Raw genomic sequence first — 17648 nt, 5'->3', positions numbered from 1 at the left:
ACACAGAAGAAAAAAAAAACAACCTCTTAGGGCTAATTCACCTTGACTTTAGAGAATTGAGTTCCATAAACTAACTGAAGGCATTGACTATTTTGTGCTGGGCTCTGGGACAAGGTCTCGTATGCACTGTGACATAGAATGACTGCAATAAGGCTCATCAATCATTTATGTAGATGTCGGTGAAATAGCAAACCAATGTGATTACGTAAATGATAATCAAATGCTTGAGTTGGTCAGGCTATACCTAGCTTATTGATAAGAATCCAGTGTTTTAGTGGAGCTGCTTTTGTAAAATGGGTAAGAAAAATGGTGAAATAGTCATTTTGCAGCAGTGACATTCTGAATAGGAGGGAGCTAACAAACCATTGCAATGAAGGCAGGAGCCTGAGCAAGGCTAGACATAAGGGGTTGATCAAATCTCTGAAACGGTCTGCGGACATGTTTGTGCAAAAGCATTTGTGCATTTTTCCAGGGTTTGGGTCCATGGCTTTCATTAGAATTTCCAAAAGGTCTATGAAGCTGTCCGCCCTACACCACACACCCATATACAATGGATTTCTGTGCCTGGGTAGCACCTTCCAGGGAACAATAGGGTGAATTAATTTCTCTGTGCAAAAAAAAAGCACTAATATAAACATAAACTTAGAGAAATAGCAGTGATTTATAATTTTTAATGTATCTAAATAAGTTCAGTGACTCCTTTTTATTGAACAGGATTATTTACAAGAAAACATGCAAGAGATTAAGAAACCATATTTATTTCTTCTTGGGTACAACCAGAGATGTTACCTCACACCTTAAAAAATAAATAATCTCATCAATAAATCTTAAGCCCGACAGGATATTAAAAGTCCTTCTTTACTTTCACATAGAAAAGCTCAAAATGTTAATAGGTTTGGGATACAGTACAATTCCACACAAAAAATCAGGCTGACCATGGAAACCAACATGTGCTGTGAAGAAATCATTCCTCATAGCACAGCCCTTTCTTTCTCGTCACTCCGGAGAGCACACTGATTGGGATTTTAGGCACCAGTTCTATTGACTACAGAGAGGTTTCTTCATAGCTAGTCTGCAAACCCTCTATATATCTGAGCAATAATCTGAGAACATCCCGTTACAAATGAAAATAACTACTGCAACTGAGGTAAACCAAACTGTTGTTTCTGTTTATTGGCACAGGGGCCCGCAATGTCACAAATGTATAGCACACTAAAGTTCAAGATCCTGGGAACAGGATTATAAATGCATTTAAAGGGAGGTTTTGTTTGTTTTTATCAATGACTCTGCTGTCTCTCCTCCAAGGAAAAGGAAAGAGGATTTGTTGAATAGCACCATGGATCTAAATCTGATTGTCAAGTAGGACTTCTGCAATAATGTTGAAGGTAATACACTGTCGTCTCCTGCTCCAGCTTCGGGTGGTGTTTGTCCTCCGAGCGCCTTTGCCAGGGGTGGTGTATGCAGACAGCCTTGCAGCACTAAGCCTCTCACTAGACTGGCCCTTTGCTGAAGGCTCGCTGGCCGGCCTGCATGGTGCAGGACGCTGGCTCGCAGAAACCAGGAGGGCCAGCAGGGCCTGGGGGACCGGGCACACCAGGAATGCCTGCCACCCCTTGAGGGCCTCGCTCACCATCCCGGCCATTCCTCCCAAAACTGGCAGGACCTGGGTCACCTGAAACACACAGAAAAATGTCCAATGTGAACATGAGAACACTCAAGGCTGCAAACTGGCAGTAGGCACCAGACCTTGCAGCCCAGCATGTGTACACAGGAGCTTTGGGAAATGATGAGTGATGCTATGATGATGATGACGATGATAAAATTCCTTCATGGGACTTAGGTTTCTTAGAAATTAAAAGTGTAAGATCTCAGCATCTCGAACCCACATTTCCATTTTGTAGAGCTGTGCTGTCTGAGTTGGTAGCCTCTGGCCACATATGTCTATTGAGCACTGAAATGAGGCTAAGTCAAAATGAGAAGAACTATAAACTCACCTAAACTCTGAAAAAATGAAAACTATTTTGTTCATAATGTTTGTATTTATACATGGTGTGATATTTTGTTAAAGACACTATATTATTAAAATTAATTACACCTGATTCTTTAGACTTTTTTAATGAGCCAACTTAAAGTTTATTTTTCATAATCCCAAAACTGTTTTTTATTTTATTTTATTACACTTATCGAAATGACATTGGTTAATCAAATTAAATAGGTTTCAAATGTATAATTCTGTAGTACATCATCTGTATATTGCATTGTTTGTTTACCACCCAAAGTCAGATCTCCTTCTGTCACCATATATCTGACCCCCTTTACCCTTTACTACCCACCCCACCCCCCACTGCCCTTCCCTCTGGTAACCACCATACTGTTGTCCGTGTCTATGAGTTTTTATTGGTTTGTCTTATTTGTTCATTTGTTGCTTTCAGTCTTATAACCCACATACTTTTCCATCTGACTTATTTCAAAGATTTAAATTTACACACAGGTGCAGCTGGCATTTGGGACTCCCAGTACATTTCTTTGCACAGCACTCCAGTAGCGGCACCCTTACTCCTAATAGGCGATCAATATGCAGACAGGGATAAGAATAGATCAGTGGTGAGAAGAACAGGCTGTGCAGACAGACACATGGCTCGAAGTCTAACTCTGCCGTTTACAGACAGGGTGACATTAGCAAGTCACTAATTTCTCACTTTCTGATGGGATAATGCTTTCCTTGTAATTAAATTCTATGCCTGAAAGCATCTGATAAATGGGGGCTATTACTATAATTATGAGGATATTATTGATTAATGTCTTTAGAGAACTGTGCAATGCACCCTACCGAGCTCCCTGACAGTCTACTCAGGGTCCTAACCCAAGGGCACCTCACTCTAGTCTCACTTCCTGGGGGCATTTCTTCCCTTTGTGTGTTTGGTTCCTTCAGTGAGGCACCAACAATCCCTAACAAAGAGGGATTTATGCTGAATGTTTGCCGCTTCACACCAGCAGTGCTTCGTGCTATTATTATTATACAACGGTGGCAGTAAGAAATCAGTGTGAAACAACTTGTATCTGTGATGATTATTTAGTTCTATGGAGACTCTCCTTCTACCTCAGCCATCTTAATTTGTCCATTCGGCCAAAGGTGAAAGCCAAATCTGCATGTTCAATTGCACATTTGCTAAGGCTTGTTTCTTTCCTTCTCAGTGGTGTTTAGCTTTCCTTTTCTATGTTAGTGGTGATGTTATATATGTCTCCTTGGTCTTATTACATGATCTTATTACATAAACACATATACTTTTAGAAAGCAAGTAGGTTAGAGACCCTATTTTACATTTAACAACTCATTCTCCCCAAGAAGCTTACAAAGTAGAGCCACATAAAGCAATGCTATAGGACAAAACATTAATAAGTTTCAAGGGAATAATAATCTTTGATAATGTCCATCTCAAGGCTGTAGGTAAGCAGTGATATAATTTCCCCTCGTTTATCCCATAAGCTTTCATTCGACTATATCAGGTTGTGATGAAGCCAGTGATTATGTGTTTTCCTCTAAAGATGAGGCCCCTGAGATGGCTCCGCTCTCACCCAGAGCACCTATGAATGAGTCTCCAGCAGAACCGGGCCTTTGCAGAGCCTTTTCAGGTCTCCTCACACTGGGGTCACTTAAAGTCATTTTTTAAGGTTTAAGATATAGGCCAGACATAAGTGCATATAAAAGGAGGTTTACATGCACCTCATCAAGAGCAATAGCAGGTGTAGGCTAAAATCAATCACGATTAGGAGCAGAAAACACCCCAGGGTAAGGTTGCAAACCAAATGACCACAGGGACAAGGCCGGTATGGAGGTCATGGTGGGCAAATGGCAGCCGACGAGCCAAGTCCTACTTTGGTAAGTGGTCTAATTAGAGCACAGCCATGGTTATTCGTTGACAGGTTGCTTATGGCTGCTTTTGCAAGACAAGGGTAGAGCTGAGTCACTTCAACAGAAAACACATGGCCCTAAAACCAAAACACATGCTCCTTCACCAAAAAAAAAAAAGTTTGCTCACTCCCACTGTCATAAAGAAACAGCCCTGGATTAAGAAAGTCCTTACTGTCTTTTCTGGAAGAAAACTGATGGCACAAGGGATGAAAATTGGAATGGATAATGGGAGTCCAGATCAGCTCTGGGAGGCAGCAGGGAGGACTGAGGCCTGGGCTGACCTAGAGAGCAGATGTCGGCAGCGGCTCTGCTCCAGCTCTCAGCCGCCAGGAGGGAGCATGGACCAGGACTGCCAGGACCTCTGACGATTTTCAAGAGAAGGTAGGAAGCTGAGTTTTTAAATAAATAGCTCTCAACTTATAATGTTAGCAACTAATTCAAAATTTTATTTAACATTTGTAGAGCCAGCCTCCTGCCTAGAGAATGGCTTTCCTTCAATTGAAGGAAAGCCATTCTTTAATACACAAACTATTAAAAAGCAGAAGGAGCACATTATAGGTTTTCATGCTTAGCTCCCTATTTCCACACCTTGTAGGAGAGAGGCTTTTTCTTCCCACTCGCTAAGTTCATTTCAGATTCCTGCTCATCCTTTGAGGAAGGAATTGACAAAGCCATCCAGTCTAGCCTTGATTTAGTTTATAAAAGGCTCTTCTAGCACAACTCTCCCTCTGGCAAAAACAGCAATTCACCCTACAGAGCTTTGGGTGATGTTATCATCATCAACATCAATCATCATCATCACAAAGTGCCTTCCCTTTACCCTGCCCACCCACTGTGCTCATTAATGATCCATTTTCCTCATGTGCAACCTGAGAGTTAGGAAGATTAAACAATTGTCCATAATCACACAGCTAGAAAGTGTTGGAGTTAGAAACGAGGGCCTACTAACCTTATCTAACTGTATTTCTATGCCCATTGATTTGCTAACTCTGCTGAGGGAGTGTGTGTGTGTGTGTGTGTGTGTGTGTGTGTAATGTAGTGTATTTTGTTTAATTTGTTGGGCCTGAATTTCCCACAAAGTAGAAAGAGACACAATAGCCAAGAGATAGTATTAATTTTTCTAGAGCTCCACCTGTCATAAGAAACTAATGATTTTTCTCTCAGGTTTTACTCTGTAGAAATCGTCGGAGGAAACATAAACCGGCCTTCACATAACAGACTGCCAGTTTCTGGTGAGCCCTGACACTGGCATTCACTCTCAAAGGTGCTCTAAAATTATTAAGAGCTAATTTGGGAGTAAAACAATGTCACGGTCCAAGTCATTCAAAAAGTCCAGTAGCTGCATGAACAAATATGTTTAAACTACTTTTCAAGTCTTAAGAAGAGAAAGCACAGATCTAAAGTGTTGCCATTCTGCTCTGCCTGCCTGATGACTACACAGTGTTCTGAAATTTCAACGACCTATGAAAACACCATTGCCAAGCATTGGTGGCTTTTAAAACTGAAGGTCTATGTCATTCCCTGTGCGAACACTAGAGGGTAGTCATGTCACATTGATGGAGGCCAAGCCACACCAGTATTCTGAAGAATCTAATGCAAACCACAGAATGAAAGGAACTGTTTATGCAGACTTTAAAGGGGGAATAACACAGAAACCCGAAAATAAAGTATTAAGTAGGGTGTTCGATTTTAAACTATTGCTTATGTAAAATGACTTATGTGCCAGGGACTTTCTTATATTTCTCACCTTATGCTGAGCGTACATTTTTTTAAGCACAGATGTTTAAGAAATAGGTATAGAGTGGTTTGTTTGCGTGAGATCCCCACAACCAAATAAGATAGTTGCAGCAATGGAAATAAGAGCAATGACTACTGCTAAACGTATTGCTGAACGAAGTGTGCCCTTCGTTTGCTTTTTGCTTTTCCCACTCAGTAGTCACCAGCAGAGTTCACCTGTGTGCAGAGGTTGGGAGAATGCAGATTAACCCATCCGTCCAGTGTGGCCCGGGGCAAAGCCAGCTCTGCCCACCCCGTCCAAGAAGGGAAAAGCCGCTCAGCTCACAAGTCACAGGCCTGGTGGCCACATACCTATGATTCCTCATTCAACTCCTTTCCCTCATGAGTTTGCATATGAAGGAGGTCAGGACCCATAATTAGTTTTCTTGGAACTCCTCAGAGTGCCAAGGAACTTACTGCAAAGTTCAGTATCAGAAGGCAGAGTTCCACTTAATGAGATGACCCAGTCAAGTAATGCCACTAAGGGCCTGGAGGTGGGGCCAGGGATTGAGGGGGCCAAGGACTGAGGGGGTTCTAGAGTCCCAGAGGCCTCAACTGTGATCCACACAGCCATGTGAAAGAGGCAGAAAGGGAATTGAGACACTAAATGGTTAGGGTTGGCCGGGACAAACTAATCTTATTACTAACCAGTCACCCCATCCTTTTGCCCACTAAGTGAGCCTGAATGCAGGAAGCATAAATATCTGCCTCTATCACCTGTTACCGAGAGCACTTTGTCAGGAGATGTGGCCTTTGCAAGTCCCTACTTCCTCAAATATAAAAAGAGAAATGGCAATCATAACAGCTCAATTTGCAGAAGGTGTGCCATATGCCAGGGGCTACGCTAAGTGCTTTCCATGTGGTAGCACGTACATAGGCCCCCCTAGATGTCTAGGTGTGGCTATTATTGCCGTCATGCCGGGGAGAAACTGAAGCACCAAGAGGAAGAGGAGCTGAAAATAAGTAAGACAGCAGTGCAGACACCTGGCAGCCTGGTCCCAGAGCCCAGACATCTTACATACCTGCCCTGACTCCTGACTGTGAGAAGAAACAAACCACATGGCATCTGTGTGCTCTGTGACCATTAGAGCGGCAGCCGAATGAGAGTCGATGTGATGCTATAACAATAACCTGTGGTCCATAGGAGGTGATGATGTAGCATTACAGCCTGAAGGGCCGTGTAATTCTTAACCCTGAACCAAAGTGACAGATATGAAGGGGAGTCAGAGCTAACACTGTGCAGAAAGAATAAAGAAATTCTGGTAATTGATAGGTAACGAAGGCCTTGGCTACACTTTTTTTTCAAATATCAGATAGGTGAGCAGAAAGAAGAATGACCAAAATGATCTTTATTCCGTTTAGGAGGATTTGTGTTTAAATTTTAACCGAAGGCACAACAGAGAAGGTTGTAGAGTACCTTGGTCTGCAGGTTCTTTCTTTTAGGTAAGATATGTATTGACCTAGAAGGTTCCAGAGAGCTCCTGCAAAGAGTCATGTGAAGGTTCCCCAGGTTCTAAAGTCCTATTGCCTCAAAGAGTGCAATAACAGAGGCCCCCATGTGCCTGTGTGCTTTTGAAAGTTAGCCTTTGTTTTTTAAAAAAAACAATGTCCAATATCCTCCCAATGAAAACAGAATCTCAGAAAAAGAAAGACCGGAATTTCAGAGTGGTACCAGGGAGGCAGGAGAAGGACTGGCAAAGGCAGAGAGGAGAAGGTCAGGCCTCAGGAGTCCTGCAAAAGGGAGCCCATAACATTTTTTAATAAATCAAATTTAAATATGAGATCCAAGTCCAGCTGCAACAAATTTACTTATAAGGGAGAAAAGAGGACAGCCAGGTAGAGCGGCCAATGGTGAGCTGGTCCTACCTTACCATTTTGCCCATACATGGACGTCTCCTGTACTGAAAAGCAAATCAGCCAAGTCCTATTTTGGCAGAACAGGAGGGAGCACTTGTCAACCCCTTCCAGTCAGACGTAGGGGCACCGTCGCCTCTTCCCCCCTAGTGGGCTACTGCATGTGGGGGATCATGTGCCTCGGGTGGCAGCCTGATATACTGCATATACAGAGCTAGTCTTCCTCAGTCTCCCCATTTTTAAGCTTAAAATGTTGTTTATCAACAGACTTTTTGAAAGAGTCACCAGAAGCCATAATATATTTTTGTTAGAGGAAAATCTTGCCAATAGTGCAAATGGCTGTTTCAAGAAGTGATTTCTCAACAAAATGGGAGAAGAAATTGTAAGTTATCCTATATGTATATAGATAATTGAGTGCATTGTAATGATGGAATTTTAATAGCTTTAAACCCTCCTATTGCTGCCATTGATAAAGGCAATGACTCAGTAAATTCTATTTCTTGTTTCTCTCTTCTAAACACCTATCAATGAATCCAGGCTCCTCTAAAATACTCTTCCCTTGGTCCTATTTAGCTCCAAGCAGATTCTTTCCTTTTCCAATCACACACACACACAAAAAAAAAATCATCAATTTATGAAAATATCTTGACGAGCCCACAGTTTTAGAGAGGCAGTGTTGGAGCTATCTCCAAATGTGTTCATATTTTTAAAATGTATTTTAATGAGAAAGCAATCCCCAGGAGCAATGAAATGTATAATTAGAAAGCAATGATGTTTGGGGCTGCAATTATAGCCATGATTGAATACGTAAGCCTGTGGCAGAATTAGAACATGATTATTTCTTTTTCTAAATTTCCTTAAAACAAGTTTTGCAAATCTATTGTGGAAATATGAGCCACCCTTTGTCTGCCCAACTCCTCTGACCTCACCTCTCCTCAGCTCCTGGGTTTGCGAGCCTTACTGAGCAGCGATAAGAGAGTGTGTTGTGAAACAGCACCTCACTCTTGCTCTTAAGCTGGCTGGCTTTTTGATCCTGCTATGCGGCTTCTGTGGCTAGGCCTATAAGTCATTTCCCAGTGGACAAGTGTGCTGTAGCCTGAACTCCGGGAGACAGAGTCACCAGTGTGTAAGGAGAGAACAGAGACCCAGTGAGAGAATCCAGGCTCTCACACAGACTGCTCTGTGGCCTCAGTTGACACAGCAGTGATATGTGGCCTGTGTGTGGCTCTTTGTGTTACATATTTATTTATTTTGGGGATATGGGTTTCTAGAAGTTCAGGATGTTTGAAACAAGAGTTTTTAAAATAAATTTTTAGTGATTCTCTGTGCAACAGTTTGAAGACTTTGGATGACTTTTCCTGTTGCTCTAGCTTTTTAGTTAAAATTTTTTAAAAGAACACAAAAATACAGAAAACTATCAACTGGGATTGAAATGGAGAGGACCCCATTCCTTCAGCATTTCAAATGAAGTGCATGTGGCTGAGCCAACAATTTTTAAAATATCCATTAAAAAATTAATATTTCAAGTCCTGCCATATATTTTCTCACAAAGAGTACAAATGTGATTTAGAGATCATTTAACTCTTCATTAAAGTTGGTCTGGAAAAATTGATGCCAGCCATTCTCGAGTATCACATGATATGCTTAAGTAATTAAAGAACAATTCTTTAAAATATTATCCCACTTGCTGCCAACTTCTCAACCTCATCCTGCCATACATCACACTTACCTGGCAGACCTGTAGCTCCGGGCAAACCCTTGGCACCTCTTCCTGGAGGGCCACGTTCTCCCTTTTCTCCCAAGTCACCTGCAGAGTGTTAGAGAAATGTTATATTGCTATATATCTATAAAAATAAGTTCTGTAACTTTAAATTTTAATCAAAGCCCAAACTCTAAAACCAAAAGGTCATAAAATTGTCACAACTACAATAGATTGTAGCAAAGCAAAAATCAAATTAATTATAATAATAGATCTAAAGGGGGGAGGGGGAATCAAATAACCACAGCCATAGATGCTGAAAAGACATTTGAAAAATATTGAACACACATTCCTGATGCAACAGTCAATAAAATAATAATCCATAGCTATCTTCTTAACGTGAAAAAAATTACTCTCTTCTCTCAACCCAAAAACTAGCATGGTGCTTAATGGGAAACACGATATGCAGCCCCACAACAGTCAGAACATTATCAAGATTCCCCCTGTATCACTACTATCATTTGGTTTGAGAAGTTAAGACCATCTGTTGTCAGGTGCTATGTGTGTGTGTGTGTGTATATATATATATATATATATATATATATATATATATATATATTAAACCCTAGAAAATCAACTCCAAATGTACTACAGACAACAAGATAATTCAGTAAAATAGCAACATACAAAGTTAAAATATGGAAATCAATAATTTTCATATATAAAAAAGTAATTGGTAGTAAAAAATGATACCATCTGTAATAGCAATTAAAATAGTAAATACTAGGAATGTGTTTAATCAGAAATATGCAAATACAACATGAAAACACTTGATATTTCTAAAGGATATCAAAAGACTGAGGAAATGTTCTCATCTGGAATGACATCATCATAAATGTTATCAGTTCGCCCTACACTGAATTTTCATCATGATCCAATAAAAATACAGATTTTTTTAACCAAATAGGTGATTTTGAAGTTTGTATAGAAAAAAACCCCCACATAAAACAGAATAGCCATAAGAATTCCCAAAAGAAAAGCAACTTGAAGGGAATTAACCCTACCAAATATTAAACCATTAAAATATTGTGGGACTGGTACATGAGTAGACAGACCAGTGAAACAGAATAGAAAATCTAAAAACAGACCCAAATACACATAGGAATTAGGTTGTTTTAAAGGTGTCATCTCTAAGTGGGAAAAAGTTTAATAATTCAATAAATAGTGTTGCAAAAGTGAGTAGCCTACTTGAAATAAAACATGTTGGATCTATTTCTCACACCATGAGCCAGAATAAATGGCAAATGTATCAAATATTTTGAATGCAATTTAAGAATTAAAAGAAAACAAGGGAGAATTATTTCACCACCTCAGATTTGAGTTGGCCTTTCTAGTATAATATGAAGAGTTCTAACTCTAATATCTATAAGAAGCTCCTAAAATCAATACAAAAAGGCCAACAACACAATAAACAATAAGCAAAAATACATGAGCAAAAAAGTCTGTAAAATGAAATAAAAGGCTCTTACCTATATAAAAAAAATTCCCTGACTTCACTCTCATAACAGAATTAATGTAAAGTTAGGATAATAAGGATGCTATTTTAACCTACATGATCAGCAAAAACTCCAAAGTTTAATTAAATATGTTCTAGCTGTTGAAAAATACACTATTACACATTGCTGATAAGAGTGTAAATTGGTACAGTCTCTTGGAGGATTACTTAACTATCAAAATTAGAACTACCACTTTACCCAGCAAGTCCACTTCTAGAAATTTATCCTAGAGATATAGAACTTATGTTGATATTTGTACAAAAATGGAACATATGCAGCAGTGCTCACTGCAGTCTTACTGTAATAGCAGAAAATTGAAAACATTCTAAATGTCCATTAAAGAGTTATACACACTATAGTACTTCCACAGAATTAAATACTATGCAGCTGTGAAGAAGAATCAGGAAGCTCTTTGACATGATCTTCAAGACATTGTTAAATGAAAAACACACAGTCCAGACCACTTACTACAATACAATGACTTGTTTTTTAAAGAATGCAGTGGTCAGCAAACTCATTAGTCAACAGAGCCAAATATCAATAGCACAATGATTGAAATCTATTTTGAGAGCCAAATTTTTTAAAGTTAAACTTCTTCTAACACCACTTCTTCAAAATAGACTCGCCCAGGCCGTGGCATTTTGTGAAAGAGCCACACTCAAGGGGCCAAAGAGCCGCATATGGCTTGCGAGCTGCAGTTTGCCAACCACAGATCTAGGATAAATACACTATATTCATATATCCTTGCATATCATAGTTAGGATATAGAAAAAATTAACAATAGTGATTACCTCTGGGGAAGAATAGAGAAACCTCAGCAAATGGGAGACAGGAGTGACAGAAAAACTCTTTGCTGAATATTTTCTATATATTTAAAATTCTTAAATAATGCAAGTTAATATTACCAAATATAAATGAATGAATTTCCAAATTTTAAAAGTGTGCTATCAAAAGTGCCTACATTTTACTATGGACTCACTGTGTACAGAGAATGTGGTTTGGATTGGAACCAACCATGTGTATCTGTATGACAGTTGATTAAATTCAGGGAATCAGCAGCCACAGAAAGAAAGCTGCATTAATTATCCCGCTGCCTGCAGAGACCAAACCCAGAAACTCTGCCTCGTTAACACACCGGTCCTGAATGACTTCTATGTTCCCAGCATAAGCAGGCACTGCCCCGCTCTCTCATTAGTATAGTATGATGTTATTTTCTACACTTTCAGAAAATGCAATGGTATTTTGTAACGAATTCTATACAAAATCATTTTTACCAAACATCTGTATCAGCCCAATCTCATTAATACTGAGTCTCTGCAATAATTTAAAAACAAATGCATGTACACAACAAAAATAGGAAGCATATCTGTACAATCATCGATACATTAGTCAAATATCAACCATCTCTTTAGGAAGGCATGTTTAATTATCATACTTTCATTTTAACTGTGACTGTCCTCATGTGGATATTTTTATGGTGAAACAACTACATTCTCAAAGCAATTTAAATTTATGTAACTACTGTGTAAGGAACAGAGTTCAGGACGGACTCATATTCACATAAGCTACTTTTTCACACTCATCATTAATCTAGTCTTCTTGTATTAGGAAGATAATGACAATTGGCAGTTTTAAAACTAGCAGCTGAAGCACTCTAGTTAACTTAGCAATTTAAATGTCAAATCACTGCAATTCTGGAGACTGGCAGTGAGAAGAGAATCTTTAAATGTGCCATGTTTTTTCATACACGAGATGAAATTATAAATTAAAATGCAACTTTCACATAGCAAAAGTTAAACACATTCAGCATGAAGCCACGACAACTTGGAAACGTTGCTTTCAAAGAAGAAGACTGACGTCTCAGATGTGATGCCGCATTCTGGATAACAGTCATAGGAAAACAAATTTCAGATGGGCCCCGAGACAGCCATGCTGCAGACTGCTGTTCCACAGCCTGGTTCTGTCTGTCACCAGGGTTAATCTACTTCCTCAAGCCCTGGTCTCGCCTTCCTCTGAGATGTTCAAAAAGCAGCTCAAAGAAGTCACTGTCCACCTCTGTTCGCTGATTGTGTCATAAAATACATATAAAAAGCTTATAAAATCAGCTTTACATAAGGTATGTAGCAAAGCACACAGTTTGAAGAGAAAAACAATTTATTATGAACAGAGTGGCTAAAACTAAATAAATGTTTATCGCTCCATTGTTGCTCTTTAATTTGTTTGAAAGTTATAATGGAAGGCCCATCATCATGTGAGCATCTTAATAGTTTAAAAAGAGTTGGTCACAGTATGACTGTACTTTCTCAAACCTTCACTCACATACTGACATGCCTGTCTGACTCACACAGGAATATCTGAAAAAATAGGCAGCTTTACTCGTAAGGACTTCAAAGGAATCCACACTGAACATTCAAAAATGGTATTTATGACGGGAAAGACTGACTTACCGTATTTTTCTGACCATAAGACGCACTTTTTCCCCCCCAGAAGTGGGGGGAAAAAGTCCCTGCGTCTTATGGTCCAAATATAGCCTACACATATACTTTTAAAAAAAAGTTTTTTACTTGCCCGGCTCTGTGTGGTCTCTGTGTGCTTGCCCGGCTCTAAAATGGTTCTAAATGCTGCTGTTTACTTAGGGGTGTCGAACTCAATCAGAGAAGGGGCCAAAATCTAAAATCCAGCCTAAATCGCGGGCCGAATGGTTTACTGAACAGTCATAAACTGTCATTGTGATGGAAACGCAGCGGAGTGCAGTGATGACAGCGCGGTGCGGGCCACATTGCAAGGCCTGGCGGGACGGATTTGGCCCGCGGGCCTTGTGTTTGACACATGTGCTTTACAGGGTTGATTACATGTGTTTATGACTGTGATGTTGGGTTTTAATGCACATAAAATATTTTAGGACACTATTTGTTTCAGAATCATTTTTTCTTCATTTCCCTTCTCTAAAAACTGGTGCGTCTTATGGTCCGGAGCGTCTTATGGTCCGAAAAATACGGTAATACTAAGCAAAGTGAACATAGGCTGTTAGATGTTCTCTTGCGTCTGTTAGAGTACACACATAAAATGTACACCATGCATGGGCCGAGACATGTTGTATGAGACATATTGATGAAAGACAAAAACATATAACATATGTATAAATGACTTGAACTCTTGAGTATGACTTGATGCCTATTTCTACTGGCTCCTATTGAAAATGTGTGACTGTGTTTTTCAGAGTAATTTTTAGGAAGAAAATAGTGACTTAAGACATAGCCTGAACTATTAAGAGCTTTAGTAAAACTTATTTCTTTGTTACTTACATGACGATTTCTCTAGAAAAAACCATCTCAAAGTGACAACATGGCAAAGCAAGGCTCCATACTTTTACGAGGGATGGGGAAGAGGCAACAGCTGACATTGAAATGCATCTCTTCTCCAATGGGCTGAACATTTACGTCTCAAATGGGGAAGTGCTTATTCTCATGGAAAAGGTGATTGTAACCTTCGGATGGTGAAACATTATATTTTCTATTACATGCCATTGTTAATGAATGTGGGAGGACAAGAGAGGTCAAGTCCAATGACTAGAATCATACTTTCCCAAGTGTGTGACCACATTGATTGATTAAAAAAAAATCTGATTACTTTTTTGCATACACCCCAAGTTTTAAGAAATGAAACATAAAAAGGAGCTGCTTTAAAGGGATCCAGTGACAAGAAAGAGATGGAGGGCGCTGGAGAGAAAGTCCTTAGAAAAAAGAAAAGGACTGCATTGCTTCTAGACTATAGACTATGTCATAAATAAAGAAGGAAAATTAGGGGGAAATCCCTTATGTGATCAAGCTATGCTTGATGAATGGACTTTGTGGTGGAGACATTTCCCAGGTTCCAAATATAGAAATGTACCTTTCTCCCCCTCAATATTAGGTTTATCTGCGCACATGTGTCAAACACAAGGCCCGCGGGCCAAATCCGTCCCGCCAGGCCTTGCAATGTGGCCCGCACCGTGCTGTCATCACCGCACTCCGTTGCGTTTCCATCACAATGACAGTTTATGACTGTTCAGTAAACCATTCGGCCCGCGATTTAGGCTGGATTTTAGATTTTGGCCCCTTCTCTGATTGAGTTCGACACCCCTATGCTAAGGCCAACCCAGCCCAGCCACAAGTCAGTGCTATTAAGAGCTTTCCAGCCCGGCCAAGGTTCATTCGATTCCCAGTCAGGGCAATGCCTATGTTGTGGGCTCAGTCCCCAGTGTGGGGTGTGCAGGAGGCAGCCGATCAATGATTCTCTCTCATCATTGATGTTTCTCTCTCTCTCTCTCTTTCTCTCTCTCTCTCTCTCTTCTTTCCTCTCTGAAATCTATACAAATATTTTTTTAAAAGAGCTGTCCAGACAGTTTCCAAACATTTCATCTTTGTTTCCAGTGGTCCTCAGCTCCGGTTGCACATTGAAATCACCTGGGGTATATTTTTAAATTCCAAAGCCCAGACCAGTTAAATCAGCATCTCTGGGAAGGGGACCCACATGCGAGTTATTCCTAAAGCTCCTCAGGTGGTCCCAGCGCACAGCCCCGCCTGCAGAACGCAGCCCTAGGCAGCCTCTCCTAAGGAGCAAGTTAGGAATAAGTCAACAGCTTCCGATTTTAAAGGAATCAGATGGGACTGGAGGAGCTTTCTGTTACTACCTCAAGTTAGGCTCTTCCCAAATATGGAGACTTCCTTTTAGCCAATGACAACAGGGCTGTGGTTTCTATGGGCCCTACAGGTGTCCCTTTTCAGTGGGAAATGGGCCTCCTGCACTTAGCTGCATGGGGATCTGGCCTCTGGTTAGAACGCAGACTGCTGGGCCCCACCTCCGGGGTCGGATCAGTGGGGCTGGTGGACGGGTGAGCCTGCATTCTTAGCAAGGTCCCTGGTGCTGCGAAGCTCCTGGGGCCACTCTTTCACAGTCACAGCTCCGAAGTGAACTCCCCAGAGCTAAGAAGACATCCTGGGAACACGGACACAATGGAGCCAACTACGCCAGCTACCGCCCAAGGTAATGGAGTTTCTTAAAATGGTTCACAGAATGAATGGGAACTAACTGTAAAGCACCTACGGCATGAGTTTCTAAACTAACAGCTGAAAGCAGAACAGCGATGAATGCCTATTCGATTTTCTCAGATAAATTTTTTCTCCAGTTTTCTCTGAGATAAACTCTGAGCTCTCTCCATATCTGGTTTTATGTAGCCTCTGAAAACTCTGAAATGGTGCCAGTCAGGGCTCATTTGTTAACATGAACACGCCAAAAACAATGTAAATAAGGAAATTATTCCAGCTGAGGGTATAGTTAGCCAAATGCATCAGCAATTCATTTATACATCCAAAGAGGCGGCTTGCTTGCCCTCTGACCATTCACACCGTAATATTTAATCCTAATGGGAGCATCACCATTTTAAAAATAAGTCTTTCTCTTGTTTATTTTATGCCACAGCTTTCTGAAGTTTCCCAGAGAGCAGTCAGTCAGTCATCATGATATAGAAACTCCTCATTGGATCTCATCCTCTCTGGAAAGGATCTGGGGCTCACTCACCCCAAGATCACACACTCACCTCAACTGGCAAATGCCATCTGAGGCAACCAGTCCTTCTGCAAGTCCCATTTAATACCTAACCACAATACTGTTTTTCTGAAAAAATACTGGATACCAGAGTTTAACGTGCTTTAAGTAGAGGGGGAAGAAACAGACTCTCTTGTACTCCCTCACATGTTTAAGAAGGAATAAAGTTTGATTGTACTTCAGAACTAAAAAAAAAAAAAAAAAAAAATCCATCAAAACCAAATCAATGTCACATTTTAGAAGGGAGAGGCAGCTGCAACTCATAATGTAATGCTTCTTATGTCCTGCTAACAAGTTTTGTTGGTTTAAGTAACCGATACAAACATCCTAAGGCTGGTTGTCACCTTAGAAGACCTCTACACTAATTTTAGAGTCTGGAAAAAAAAATAAATAAACAGCTGAATGATCCTGTACTAGGTCCTGTCGTTTATTCTGAATGATAGGGTTGAGGCAGCATATAATTGGAAAAGGTCAATGCTGGTAGTCAAGGGACCTTAATGCTGGTGTTTACTGTTGTCATAGAGCAGTGCCTGGAAAACTGTGGCTGTGGAGCCACATGTGGCTCTTTGGCCCCTTGAGTATGGCTCTTCCACAAAATACCACAGCCTGGGCAAGTCTCATTTTGAAAAAGTGGCATTAGAAGAAGTTTAGGTTTAAAAAACTTGGCTCTCAAAAGAAATTTCAATCATTGTACTATTGATATTTAGCTCTGTTGACTAATGAGTTTGCCGACCACTGTCATAGAGCAAGGTCAAGGGAATACCATCTAACAGTTTTCTAATCCTTACCAGCAGCATTGCAAAAGAGAATAACACATCTTAGCACTCAGAAAACCTGGAGCTTGGTAGGACATGTGAATACACCTGAAAAAGGACTGTGTGTTCCTTGGACCCACCTGGGCACAAAGGCTTACCTTTAGGCCCCCTCAAACCAAGAGCCCCAGGGGGCCCCTTCATGCCCGGGAGGCCGCGGAGTCCCATCTGGCCCGGGAAGCCATTCTCTCCAGGGGGCCCCGGGGGACCCGGGAGTCCAGGCCTCCCGGGAAGGCCGGAAGCTCCCGAGTCTGGACGCTTGAGACTAGCAGCCATCTCAGCAAGATGCTCTAAAAGATAATAAACAAAACAGCCCAGGAAAGTCAGAGACATGAAAGGGATACACATGAAAACAGAGGTATTTCAAGAGCCTTTAAAAAAAAAAAAAAAAAAAAAAGTGTCACCAGAACTTCAAAATTGGTGGTGAGAAGTGAATCAAGTTGGATCATTTT

General features: G+C 40.6%; 1 protein-coding gene across 1 annotated transcript in view; it reads right to left on the bottom strand.

The window, feature by feature from the left end:
* Positions 1-684: 684 nt before the first annotated feature.
* The window catches only part of COL9A1 (collagen type IX alpha 1 chain), a 90333-nt gene continuing 73369 nt past the window's right edge, over positions 685-17648 (bottom strand). Inside the window, exons 35-37 of the mRNA XM_036414902.2 lie at positions 17298-17486; positions 9273-9350; positions 685-1672 (exon numbers count right to left, since the gene is read on the bottom strand). Of these exons, the coding sequence (XP_036270795.1) occupies positions 1491-1672; positions 9273-9350; positions 17298-17486 (449 nt within the window). The 3' untranslated portion in view covers positions 685-1490. The remainder of the gene's footprint in view (positions 1673-9272; positions 9351-17297; positions 17487-17648) is intronic.

Source organism: Pipistrellus kuhlii, unplaced genomic scaffold (genome assembly GCF_014108245.1).
Source record: "Pipistrellus kuhlii isolate mPipKuh1 unplaced genomic scaffold, mPipKuh1.p scaffold_m20_p_5, whole genome shotgun sequence".
Lineage (NCBI taxonomy): Eukaryota > Metazoa > Chordata > Mammalia > Chiroptera > Vespertilionidae > Pipistrellus > Pipistrellus kuhlii.
This window is presented reverse-complemented; position numbering and strand designations above follow the sequence as displayed.